At 40.2% G+C, this 14368-nt stretch overlaps 1 protein-coding gene across 1 annotated transcript in view; it reads left to right on the top strand.

The window, feature by feature from the left end:
- The window catches only part of fal (SAM and HD domain containing deoxynucleoside triphosphate triphosphohydrolase falten), a 97614-nt gene that overhangs the window by 63668 nt on the left and 19578 nt on the right, over window positions 1-14368 (top strand). The window contains exons 7-9 of the mRNA XM_080280262.1: window positions 7391-7471; window positions 8889-9067; window positions 9392-9448. Coding sequence (XP_080136388.1) covers window positions 7391-7471; window positions 8889-9067; window positions 9392-9448 — 317 coding nt within the window. The remainder of the gene's footprint in view (window positions 1-7390; window positions 7472-8888; window positions 9068-9391; window positions 9449-14368) is intronic.

Below are 14368 nucleotides of genomic sequence, written 5' to 3'. Positions count from 1 at the left end.
ATGCAAGGGTGTGGAGAGGGTGGGGGAATGGAGTCTCGGACCATCACTTAGTGATGGCCAAGGTAGAGCTGCAAAGAAAGTGGTTGAGGAGGCGAAGGGGAAGACAGGAGGAAGCAGCTCCTGTGAGAAGAGTGGAGAAATTGCAAGATAGTGAGAAGAGGACAGAGTATAAGAGCATAGTGGAAGAAAGATTGAGAAGGTATGAGCTAGAGCAGATGGAAGGGGTGGAAGACGTATGTAAGATATTCACGGAAGAGATAAGCGCAGCGTGTGAGGCGGTTTGTGGAGTGAGGAGGAGATGCAAGGGTGTGCAAGGGACAGCATGGTGGAATGATGAGGTGAAACGAGCTGTGGAACAAAAGAAGAAGGCATATGGTGAATGGTTGGCGAGTAGAGGTAGGGGAGAAGATGAGAGAGAGAAGAGAGAGGTATATGTGAGCAGGAGAAGGGAGGTTAAGAGACTGGTGAAGGAGAGTAAGAAGAAAGTGGATGAAGAGTTTGGGAGGAATCTGAGTGTGAAATGGAGGGAGAGTAAAAAATTGTTTTGGAAGGAGGTAAAGAAAGTAAGGCAGTGTGGAAGGGGAAATAGTAGGGGAGTGAAAGATAGGAATAATAGATTGTTGGTGGAGAAAAGAGAGAAATTGAGGAGATGGAAGGAGCACTTTGAGGATTTGTTGAATGTAGAGAGTGAGAGCAGTGTGAGTATAAGTGGTTGGGGAATGGCTGGGAGAAGAAGAGATGAGAGGAGGGAGGAAGAAATCAGTAGGTCGGAAGTAGTGGAAGCGATGAAGAAGATTAAGCTGGGAAAGGCCCCAGGAATTGATGGAGTGTGTGGTGAAATGCTTAGGTATGGGGGTGAGATTGTTGTGGAGTGGATATGGAAGTTGTGTAGATTGGCTTGGGAAGAGGGAAGGGTTCCAGAGGACTGGAAATCAGGTATAATTGTTCCTCTGTACAAAGGAAAAGGGGAGAGAGAAGTATGTGGTAACCATAGGGGTATTTGCCTTCTTAGTGTGACTGGTAAAATATATGGTAGAATACTCATTGATAGGGTTAGGCATATGACAGAGGAGCTAGTTGGAGAAGAACAAGGGGGATTTAGGAAGGGAAAAGGGTGTGTAGATCAGATATTTGTTCTAAGATGCTTAGTGGAGAAGTATCTAGAGAAGGGAAGGAAAGTGTACGCTGCCTTCATGGACTTGGAGAAAGCTTATGACAGAATAGATAGGAAAGGTATGTGGAAGGTATTAAGAATATATGGAGTGGAGGGGAAATTGTTGAGTGCTGTGAAGAGTATGTACGAGGGAGCTAGGGCTACGGTGCGAGTGGATGGTGAGCTGAGTGAGTTCTTTGATCTCAATGTGGGACTGAAACAGGGGTGTGTAATGTCTCCATGGCTGTTTAATATATATATATGGATGGGGTCGTAAAGGAGGTACAAGGTAGGGCAGTGGATGTGGGGGTGGCCCTAATGAATGAGGGTGAGATTTGGAAGCTTCCGGTGTTGCTGTTTGCTGATGATACAGTATTGTTGAGTGAAGATGAATGGGAGTTGCAAGGTTTGGTGAATGAATTTGGGACAGTGTGTAGGAGGAGGAAGCTGAAAGTTAATGTAAACAAAAGTAAAGTTATGGTGTTTGAGAGGAATGAAGTCACAGAGTGTGAAGTGAGGTTGGATGGTGAGGATATGGAGAATGTGAGTGCATTCAAGTACTTGGGTAGTGTGATGAGTAAGGATGGAACTTTGGGGGATGAAGTACGTGAAAGGGTACAGCAGGGAAGGAAGGTTGTTGGCACACTGAAAGCAGTGATGAGAAATAGGGAGGTGAGTATGGAAGTTAAGAAGTCACTGCATGATGGTATTGTGATCCCTACCCTGACGTATGGAAGCGAGGCGTGGACCTTGCAAGAGGGGAACAAGTCAAGAGTGAGAGCAGTGGAAATGAGTTACTTGAGAGGAGCATGTGGAGTGACATGGAGGGACAGGTTGACGAATGAAGAAGTGAAGGAACGCTGTGGGGTAGATGTGGATGTGGTTGAAAAGATTAGGAGAAATACACTGAGGTGGTTTGGACATGTGGAGAGGATGGAGAATGAAAGACTGACTAAGAGGGTGTATGTAGGTGAGGTGGAGGGAGGGAGAGGGAGGGGTAGACCGAGGATGAGGTGGAGGGATGGAGTTGAGAGGTATATGAGGGAGGGGGGGGTGAGTTGGGGGGAGGGGAGTCAAATGGTGGGTGACAGAGTGACTTGGAGGCGTTTTGTCTGCGGCCACCCTTTGCGGGATTAGGGCGTCGGGCTATAGATAGATAGATAGATAGTGTGTGAGGAAGAGAGGTATGGAAGTCGGTGAGGCTAGGGAACTGACAAGAGATTGAGCTAGCTGGATGAATGTTGTGGGAAGAAGTGCATGATCCGGGATTTGGCACCCCTATTTAATGTGACAGTGTCCGGCTTGACTCAATCGGATATGTATATGTGAAGCTACAGAATGTGGTTAATGTTGATGTATCAGATAAGCCAGAATTCCGGGGGCTTGAATGATAGGTGAATGGAAGCGTGGCCCAGTGGACTGGGCAAACTTGGACTGTTTGGAAGTTGCTACTCCTCACCCTACCCTAGGATGGGAAAGGAGGTCCAGATGATGATGAATTAAGCTTTAAAATGATGTATAATTTATACATATTTAATTAATTCAGAGGTTGATACTAAAGGTGGACCTTTGCATGGAATGACCCCTTATAATGTGGGTTCAGTGGAGATAACATTTTTGGCCAAGGGTTTCCCACCCAACAAAGTTTGAAAACAAATTTCCAACCTGGCTAAACTACTGTAGTTGTTATTTCACATCACAGCACATCACTTGCTACTTGAACTCCAACACCAGACTGTTGTTCCATCACTGGCACTAACACACCCAGTACAGTAGTGACAAGTGCAAAGACCATCTTGGAACAAATAAATGGCTATACTTGTGTTAGGGTGATTGCGTATCGATCATTGAGGCTTTATGTTGGATCATAAACATCCTATAAGCAAAAATTCTATCATATACTTTGTCAAAAAAAGGTTCTGAACTTTTTGTCATAGTTTACTGGCAAGGGGTTCATCATATACCAGTTCATCATATAAAATGGGTCTGGTGTACAGGAAAAATCCTGATTTTATGGATATGCAATTTTATGAAAATACTGATTCTTCAAAATTAATGCAAAATATATAAACAGTAATTAAAACTGTAAATAAATCATGGGTATTTGGCAGTTTGCTTGGCAAGTTCGCTGTTACTCCTGCTAACATAGGTGCACTACTTGGTTGATAATGCATCCCAGAGGTCACTTTGGGTCAGTGAATTAAGCCAAGTGAGTTCACGTGAAATATCCCTGGGGTTAATCTGCTTCAGAAGACAAGCTGTTTCACCATTAATTCAAGTGTGTTTATTTGGACGCTTTATGCATAGGGGTTCCTCCCAGAAAAATAAGCTGAAGATTCACCATATGTCTTTCAAGATAGACAGTTACTTGAATTCAGTATATAACATGAAAGTGGAAAATTCACAACCACTAAAACAGGTGTAGGTGAGATGAGGGTGGCTCAATGTAATGGTTGTGACATGTTGGTAACAGTCATTGTTTATGTAAACAGTGTGATGTATTTTGCAGTATTTGATGATTTATTGCCCAGTACTGTAATTATTTGCTGTTAGTTAATATCAGGTCAACATCAGTGATATATAGTACTTTAGTATTTGTAAAATATTAAAAATAAAGTGGATGATCATTAGTTTTGAACAGGAATCAGCTGTTATTACATCAGACGCTCTATTCATAAATTGCTTATTTATGCTTTCATCTTGCTCATTAATGCTACCAAACACTTTGATATCAACCCAGAGTGAATGATAACGGAAATACTCGACAAATAAAAATATTTCTGACAGTAATTACTGTAACTCATGTGGAGAGTGATTTATCGTAGGACTTTGCCAAGATCTTTGGAGAGTACTTTCCCAAAAGAAGTGATGAAAAATTACCACATTTAAATACAGTTCAGTACTGTATTTTTTGGTACTGCACAATACAGTACAGTACTGTACTCAAAAGTTCATGTCATGCAGAATCGCTTTTTGTGTGGCAATGCATGTATTTGTTCAGTAAATATCAAAACTGTTTCCTTATTTTTCTTCATGCCAGATTTACAGCAAAACATGCTTCAGTAAAGTTTATGAATGTCCCAGTTTTACAGTGAAGAGGATAACTGCTGTAGACTGGTTGTCCAGGGCTAGGCAGCTCAGGTTAAAGTGTTAAACTTAAACAATTAGGATAATAAAAATAGTATTTTTTATTCTAGAATATAACAATACGTCAAGGATAGTACTGTATTTTCGTTTCTCTGAAAAAATCATGTTAACGAAAAGACTGTGGTCCCAAACCATTTCATAGACTGGGTATTTTACTGTAGACAGATTGGTAAAGGTTGTACTTGAGTGAGTTTGATGGTACGAGGAGGCATGGTAGGATAAGAACATGGTGGATAGATATAAAAAACAATGTGGCCCATAAATAGTGCTCCACATGAAACTCATTTGGGAGTGCCTTATGTGTTGCAGGAACAGTTCAGTCAGTCAGTATGTGTATGGTTGTGACAGTGGGAGTAGGATATGAATGAATGATTCAGGGCAGATATTGGTAACATTGATCTGTCCCCACAGCACATGAGAAATTGCCTAATGGAGTGGTAGTGGAGAGAGATATATGGGCCACCCGGTTTAAGTATCGTATGTGATACAGAAGGATATGGGAGTTGAAGTATCTAAGACACTGATAAGAACCAAAATGTATAAATGAGATATGTAGCCTTTGAAGATAAACTGGACAAGGGTTGGCACCTCTTATAATTTGGTAGTGAACAGAATGACTGTCCTGCAGGTGTCTGGGAAGTGCATATGTAAAGGGAAAAAAATATGTACAAATGGTGTTGCATATTGGATGGTACCAGAATATTAAAGGCTTGAATGATTGTGTGGCCCATTTTGACTGTTCCCCTATTTTTATTCTATCGTATTCACTGACTATGAACCATAACTCACCCCATCTCATATGAGCTATGAGCTTTAACGTTGAAGAGGTAATGTGAGGCATATTTATAAAGAAATATGCATTCAAAAAGTTTTTGTTCGAGGTTAGGCCTGTCAGGAAGAGCCAAGATTCTGTGGGCTTGAATGGTAACTGAGCAAGTGTCCATTTCTCTGGACAGGCATGCTTTTGATTATTCTCCCTTTTTTCTTGCCTTCAGGGCCCTGCCTTTCCCCATCCTCAGGTGGGACAAATGGTGAAGGTATAAGTAGATCTATCATATCCCAGGGATTATAAGTTAAGTCTAACAACAAACTCTCATCCCTTTTCTGTCCAGCTCTCTGAAGCAAGAGTTAACCATTACTTCCAGTCCTTCATTTATGCAACAGGTCAGCTCTGGAACTGTCTCCCTCTGTCTGTATTTCCTACTTCTTGATCTTCAGTCTTTCAAATTCAGTTTTCAGGCATCTCGAAATGATTGGATCTTGAATTTGGCTTTCTTTTGTATTGTTTTTGTTTTTTTCTTGGAAGCAATGGTTTGCAGGCTCCTGGCCTTTGGTGCCTTCTTCCTTACATTAAAGAAAAAAAAAAATGTACAGATGCAACTCGAATTTTCCAGTACCCTTGGTTCCAGAGCCTTGCCAGTTTCACTGTTTTGCCAGGCTAAGTGATCACATATATGTCACATATTGATTGAACTGGGACCAACAGAGGTGACATACTAATAATTTAGCAGTACACCTCTGACCTACTATCTTTCAGTGCAGTCACACTTATATTCTAATATAAGTTCTTTATGGAGCAACTGAGCCTGGTTTGTTATCAAGGCATATGACAAGTCCATTTCATCTGACGCTGTTGAAACCATTCCATTATCACTAAATCGAATCATACTCAGTACTCTTACAATCTTTCATAGTTTCTCCAATGTACATTTGCTTCAAATCAGTCTGCTTAGAATTTCTGTATTTTTTCCATTTGCTTTATTACATAATAAGCAGTTGATGACCCAATAGCGTGTCACTCAGCCTCTGCAAGGAACACCATGGTCCAGTTTTTTCAACAGTTCTACCTTATCCTGCTTTATTATTTTTGTTTTTAGCATAATAAAAATGTCTTACTGCATTAAATCCCCCTAAATAGCTGTTAATACTCCATTGTGATCAGACAATGGGTGAAAATGTACATGAAGATATGGGTGGCCAGTATGGCAAGTGACAAGATATTTTCAGTTACTGTGGTAATGGCATCCCTTGTGGCGACTGGCTTCCACAAGCAAAAAACCCCCAAATGTAATAGTGCATTATGCACCACACACTTGCTCATAAAGTGTCCCGGTAGATACCATTGATGAAAATAACAGTTTGATTTGACTGTGTTAGTAATTAGGAATAAGCTAAAATAGTGATATGGTATTTAAGGGTAAACCTAACCAAAAGCAAGAGAAATTTGATGAGAAGTGTCATATTTACAAGAACAGAAATTGATGGTTAGGAATGGTCAATTGCAAGAATTTCAAATTCACAGACACAGTACTGTACATTGTTAACAGTGCTGGTTTACAGGGTTAGGAGAAATATGAGAGAAAAGGGTTGTCTGGTTCACAATTGAGAGTACCAGAGTCAGTGTAAACATTGCTGATCCAGACCCTCTAGTCTTTTGGGGGGCTGTTATTATTTGGGTATTGGGCAAAAAAGTGGGTGTAAAATTGTGGGCCATGAACCAGTTAACATTCATAGTTTAACCATTTCTCACAATTGATTAGTGTAGGGTTTCATCATTGCGGTAGTCTGGCAGTCAAGGAGGTTTTAATGTACAGTAGTGTCAGTTTATGACTGACACTACCACTGACACTTGCATCTTTCTTAGAATCCATAGCTTGGGTTAAATATAAGTTACCCATTGTAAGAATCGGACAAAGTACAGGGATCACCACCAAGACATTCAGTGTGAGCAATCATTGATCATGCACTACACTCAACAGTATCTGTGGCCGTCCAGTAACCTAGTCTGGTGGGCGCAAGAAATTCAGGTGTCCCCACACAATTTTGTCCAGATTAAAAGAGGTGCCGGACCATCTGATGATGGAAAATTGATGTATAACTTCAGATTTTGGTTAATGAAATCACTAGTACACTGCTTTACCACCAGACCAAGACATCTCAGATAATATTCATGCAAATGTTGGTATGACGTATTATTTTTCCTTCCTTCCTTCCTTCTTTCTTTCCTATCATGCCCCACCCTCCCTCCATCCTTTCTTCATTATCATCATTCTTAGCATTGGTTACACATGTGCTGTACATTTTTTTTAGGTGGTGGCTAACAAGCGTACAGGGGTTGATGTTGACAAGTGGGACTACATCCTGCGAGATACCCACAGTCTTGGCATTAAGGTCAGTCCTGTTGTATGTTTTAACCTTTATACCATAACCCTTTTAGTCCAAGGACATCTTTGATATTGCATTCTTGCAGTCTACAGATGGTTTAACTGAGCTTCGAGTAGAGTTTCTGAATTGGAAGGGTAAAAGACAGCTATTATTAACCTCTTGACAACCATGAAGTTGTATTGTTAATAATGGGTCACACCTCCAGCACTTAGCCCTTTTATGATTATGATAGTGTTTCAGTAAACAGCTCCCCTACAGATGAACTTATTTGGTTCCAAGAGTTAGTTTATTACTCAAAAAAATTTGTAAGTCAAAATTCACTAATGCTTAAGGCCGAATGCAGTTTCTCCAAATCATTTTTGAACGTGGAAGCAGGTGAGGTAGAAACAGTAAAGTCATTGTTTTACTAATTCAAATAAATTCTTATGTTAATTGTAGAAGATTTAGTAATGTACTGTAATGTAGTATCTTGTAGATTTCATTGAATAATAGATTAATAAATGCATCTCAAAAAGTTTGTTTCTCTGAAGATTCATTACTTAAAGTTCGTAAGTAAGTGGCTGATATAAATAGACCTCTACCAGATGGTTTCATTCAACTTAAGAATAGTGTACAGTATAGGTCAATGAAGGCTGCATTTTACCTCATCAGTTTGAAAAATATCTTGCAAAGAGAATAAATTATGTGGTGATGGCTAAAATTAAATAACATCGTCAGAATGAAAGAATCAACACCTGTCCCTTCTCATTGTCGAGCCCTCACTATCCCATCCTCCTACTTACACTTATACTAGAGAAATGCTTTTCTGGATTAAACCTTTCAGCTTGAGATATCTTTATTCTTACACTCTGTGTCATTTTATTTAACTTAGGAGAAATTTTTCAAACTGAAGGTGTTACATATAGCCTCCAATTATCCCATCATCACAAGACTTAACACCCAACCATCTGTTATATTACCATAATGCCCAAGTTGAAAATAATATGTTAGTAGCAAGAAAAAATATAAAGTATGCCACCATATTGAAGAGGTTAATAGTTTTACATTGATTGGGTTCACAGTAGGTAAGGATCATGGACATGATTTTTGTGACTCACTGTAACTTGGTATGACTGTGAAATGTAGTTTACAGATGGTGTAAAGCAGTTTGTTGTGCATAGCATATCAAAGGGCGTGAGGTGGAGAAAATTTTGAGAGGTTGACTGGTGATGAATGAATCTAGGACCCCTTAGTCTGTTGACAGCTGTTTTGATTTTCATTACCATTTATTATATAAAGTTCTTGATTCCACAGGCTCCCACTGTCATGGAAAACAGATGAGACAGGGATACTTGTATATACAGCTTATTTCACTTTATGTACGTCAGTTAAATATCATTTAAAATGTTTACACTTTAAATCTAACAACCGGGTCTTTTCATAGGTGACATTTGACTACAGACGCCTAGTGCAGTTCTCTCGGGTACTTGAGGTGGAAGGGGAGGGTGCCCAATTGTGTGTGCGTGATAAAGAATGCGACAATCTATATGATATGTTCCACGCCCGCCGTGTTCTCCACCGCACTGCTTACCAGCACCGCGTTGTCAAAACCATCGATTCCATGTGAGCACAGTGAATTATTTATGTATATTTTTATGTACTGTGTATGTATGTATATAATGCTTTGGGGATAACTGGCACAAATATCAAAAACCTTGAAACACTATTTCCCGTCCTCCACTTTTGATTCGGTGAACAGCTGGCCTTGATTGTCTTGTTTGGAGATTCCATCCACTTTATACGGAATTAAAAAATTGTGCTGATGTATTTAAAATTCAGACTTGGATTAACTTGCCTTAAAAAAGGGAGGGGGGGGGGCTTTTAGTGCAATTTTATTTAGTATATTTAATGTCTGTTTACTTCACTTTAAATTTGCTTCATTTTCAGGTTGGTTGATGCCTTCCTTTATGCAGACAAACATATCCTTTATCCAGGAACAGATGGGTAAGAACTTATTATTGTCTGGGGGTTACACATATTAGGGTAGGAGGGGGCACCCACCATCTATATGCTGAGTTTAGTGCTGCCTTTAAGTGACTTTATTTTGAGTGATAGCCAAATGGTTTCATTCAGCTAAAGAAACCAATTAATGTGGTAGGTGGTAACCATATAGACAACAGATGGATGCTGTGTGCTTTAGTGGGTTATGTCACTCTAGTTGGGTGTGGCCCATAGGGGTATAAGTATGAGGGATGGTTGTTGTTGTTGATCAGCCCCAGTTTGTCTAGTGAAGTAGACCCATCAACCACTGGCAGACAATTGCCCTTGCAGGGTCATCCAGTGCAGTGAATCAGTGTTCCCTTGTGGCTGACAGTGCCTTGAAGGGAAAAGTGTTTAGGTTTGGTTTCTGGGTGGATGCCACATTTGCAGCTCTCCACCCTGTTAGCAGGGACACTGTAGGCATCTCCACTTCACCATGTAATTGGGTTATATGGTTACCACACTGCATTGTAAATGGTGTCCAGGATTACATGAAACCATTAGGCTTGTCACTCGGCATAGAGCCACCTGAAGTGGAAAGAAGAGTAATAAATGACAGGAAGGAAAGGGAGACATAGGAAGACAGAAGTACAAACACAGAATGATGAAGGGGAAGGAAGAAGTAGACTGCAGTACATCGTAAGTAGATAATGGGTGCCACCACTTACCACAAAGTACGAGGGGTAGTTGGGGTATCAAATGATTGCTCACATGATGCCACTCTGAGGCAAATGACTGGTCACTCTTACCTTAAATGTTTAGACTAATTAGACTAGTTTTTCAGCTTTTTTTGTTCATACAGACATGACCACCTGCCTCAGCCTTTTAAAGACCACCCCTGACATAAAATATGGGCTCATTGTTTATATTTGTTTAATGCTCTTTATTAACTCAGTTTATTTAATGTGATTTGTGAAAGATGAGTAAGGAAATCCTTGAACAGTGGGAGATGAAGAGAGCATACTTAAATGGGACTATTAGGTGGAGAGATTGGTATAAATTGATCAGTGAAAATGTGTGTGTGTGTGTGTGTGTGTGTGAGAGAGAGAGAGTTAATTTGAAAGTGGGAGGAGTCATTTAGACCTAGAAGGTGGACAGATAGGGTAGGTAGGTACATATGTGAGAAAGTGAGATTTGGTCAGCGGTGGGCAGCGCAAATGAAGAAGGACCTTGCGCAAACGCAAAGCGCAATCCACAGTTCACTACCTTGCGTAAGCGCAAATGCTCAATCGGACAAATATTTAGCTTGCACAATGTCGCAAAGCACAAGCGCAAACCATTTGCATATATACATGACAGTATTGTGATACCAACTCTAACGTATGGAAGTGAAGCTTGGACGTTGCTGGAAGGACACAAGTCAAGAGTGAGAGCAGTGGAAATGAGTTATTTAAGAGGAGCCTATGGAGTCATATGGAGAGACAGGCTGACAAATGAGGATATAAAGGAGCATTGTGGTGTGGATGTGGATGTGATAGGAAGCGTTAGGAGGAATACACTGAGGTGGTTTGGCCATGTGGAGAGGATGGAGGATGAAAGACTGATGAAGAGAGTGTATGTGAATGAGGTGGAGGGGGGAAGAGGGAGGGGGAGGCCGAGGATGAGATGGAGGGATGGGGTGGAGAGGTATATGAGACGGGGGTGCCAATTGGAGGGAGGGCAGTGAAATGGCGGGGGACAGGGGGACATGGAGGCGATTTGTTTGTGGCCACCCCGAACGGGATTGATGCGTCTGGCAATAGATAGATAGATAGATTTTCTATTATTTGTAATTTGCGCAAGTGCGCAATCTAATATTTAGCTTGTGCAACGTCGCAAAGCGCTAGCGCAAGTCATTTGCATATATTTTTGGGAATTACTGTAAAATATATATTGGTATAATTAAATAAATTACTAAATTAGCAACCTGCCCACTACCCGCAGTGACTGAGGTACAGTAGGTCATTATCCTGGAAAAACAGCCTACATTTACCAAGGCATTGGCAAAGATCACATGATTACAGTATCATCAACTCTCTCTCTCTCTCTCCGACAGAGGGAGGGAGGGAATGGAGACTAAGAGACAGAGGAGGGAAGGAATGGAGAATAAGAGAGAGAAGAGGGACGAAGTTTATGCCTTATCTCCTCACTCAAAGGGACGCTCCTTTGCCATTCCCGTATATATTCTCTCTCTCTCTCTCAGAATAATGCTCTTCATCTCTCTCTCTCTCTCTTTGGTCTTGCCAAGACTGTTTATTTAACAATTCAGTATAGATATACAATAGCATATGTAATTTGTTACAAAAAATAAAAAATCATGAAAACAGAATATTTAAATCAATAGGCTGTGGATATTAGATTTAAATAATGTTTTAATTGTTTATGTAAGGAATTGCATATGCTAATATTAATAAATAATTTATATTCATTATTATTTACTAATAATAATAGTTTAAAAAATATTAAAAATACATTATCTCTGTTGAAGCATATTAAGAAATGCTACTACTCCCTTCCCTCCCGCCTCCCCCCACCAACCAACCCACTCTCGCGACCTGCCCCAGCCTTCCCCATCCATAGTCCAGCCATGCGGGAAGCTCCCAAGACCACATGTCCCTTGGATTGCGCAGTGCGCAATCCACAGGGCAGGTGCGCAAGGCTGGTGCGCAAGCACAAATTTAGTTGTGCAAGCGCAACTAAGTTTGCGCTTGCACACCTGCCTTTTCATGTGCGCAAGCACAAAATTGCGCATGGTCTCGTGCAGAGTGCAATGCACAAACGATATCACCGGAGCGCAAGGGTGTGCAATTGTGCTTTGCACAAGTGTTTGCGCACCTGCCCAGCACTGGATTTGGTAAAAGATGAGGCCAGGGAACAGACTAGGGATCAAGCTGGTGGAATGAATTTGGAGTGCATGACAAGGATTTGGCATCCCGTTTTTAACTTTATAGTTATCACATTGATGCTGCCTGTTTAGTAATTGTGAAATGCATGTGTGGAAAGGTGTGCCTGTAAGGTAGAATCAGTATTCCAGAGGTGTGAATAGTGAGTGAATGAGTGTCTGGACCATTTCATGCTTTTGATTAGTTCTCCCATTATTATTTTCTTACTTTCTGGATTTTACCTCATCACACTTCTGGGTGGCAAAAAGACAGGATGATGAAGATTTTGATGATAAATTGAAATACTGTATAAAAATATGTAGTACACACACACACACACACACACACACACACACACACACACACACACACACACACACACACACACACACACACACAGTGTGTTCTTACCTACCTACAATTAGGTAGGTAGGTAAGAACACACTTTTTATTTAGAGACAGTCTTCATTAGGGTGGTTTGATTATATGGTATCATTTTCTCTGCAGTTAAGTGCCCAGTAAATTACAAAAAGGCTGCTGATTGATATTGTATTGTTGATCTGTTTATCTAATACAGGAAACTCGCACGGAACATGTGGGTTTCGTTCCTACCGTGCCGTGTTAGGTGTGAAATCTCGTATATTTAAACTACTCCGTATTTTGGTCCCTAGACCCCCCAAATGTGTTGTTTTGCTGTTATCTGTCACTGGTAATCACTAGAAAGCACTTTAAGTGGTTAGAAGGTTTATTTAATGATATAACTCACAAATACAGTACTCCACAGCAAAACTTTAACACACAAATACTGTACGTAAACACAAGGAAACATTCCGACGCCGATCATAGGTAATCATATAAATCAGGTTAACTGGTACCAGGGCTTTATTTAATGCTTTATCTTTTTTGAGTGCTTTAACTTACAAGTACATACCAGAACAGTACGTATTTAACTTAGATTTGCAGTGCTGTGGAAAAGCTGTACAGCAAGTCTTTAACGAACAAACAAAAAAGGCAATATTCCGACGCCGATCATGGGTAATCATATAAATCAGGTTAACTGGTTACAAGGCTTTATTTAATGCTTTAATTGCTTACAAGTACATACCAGAACAGTAAATATTTAACTTACAAATACAGTACTGTAGAAAAGCAGTACAGTAAGAGTTTAACGAACAAACAAAAAAGGCAATATTCCGACGCCGATCATGGGTAATCATATAATTCGGGTTAACTGGTTACAAGGCTTTATTTAATGATTTAACTTTATTTAAGTGCTTACAAGTACAGTACATACGAGAACAGTAAATATTTAACTTACAAATACTGTACAGTCCTGTGGAAAAAACGAACAAATAAAAAAGGCAATATTCTGACGCCTATCAGGTAAACTGGTTGTAAGACTTTATTTCTTGCTTTAACATTATTTAATAGTACAGTACTTTAAGTTGCACATAAACTTACCAGAACAGTACAGTACTGTAAATATTTAACTTACAAATATTGTGCTACTGTACTCGGGAATGTCTCACTCACTGAATAATTTCGCGCCTAGATCGTCACGTAATCAAAACAAACCGCGCGCTGCGGTGATGTTCGAGGATTTGATCTTTCAAAGGCCTCTCCTGCGTTAATTTGTAGTTTTCATAATGGTTCTTTAATCTTACGTTGTCTTATATGTATCCCAGCCCTTACCGTGTATAATTGCGAGCACCTTCCGTGAGATCGTGTTCCGTGCGAGTTACCTGTATACTATAGCACTAGCCGTGTGTCTGGGTGTGGGTGTGGGTGTGTGTATTGGCTGCCGATTGATATTGTATTGTTGATCTGTTTATCTAATATACTATAGCACTAGCCGTGTGTCTGGGTGTGGGTGTGTATTTTAGGCAGCCGAAACTACACATTCAAATCGCACCAAAATTGGCACAAAAATCGCAAAAAATTCGCTGATGTGAAAAAACTTGGTCCCATCATGATTGAAAAACTTTTACTATATTTAACACCTAAAGCGCGGCCAATGGACAGC

Source organism: Coenobita brevimanus, chromosome 84 (assembly GCF_032717465.1).
Source record: "Coenobita brevimanus isolate Jiangsu-jjx chromosome 84, ASM3271746v2, whole genome shotgun sequence".
In the NCBI taxonomy this organism is placed as follows: domain Eukaryota; kingdom Metazoa; phylum Arthropoda; class Malacostraca; order Decapoda; family Coenobitidae; genus Coenobita; species Coenobita brevimanus.
This window is presented reverse-complemented; position numbering and strand designations above follow the sequence as displayed.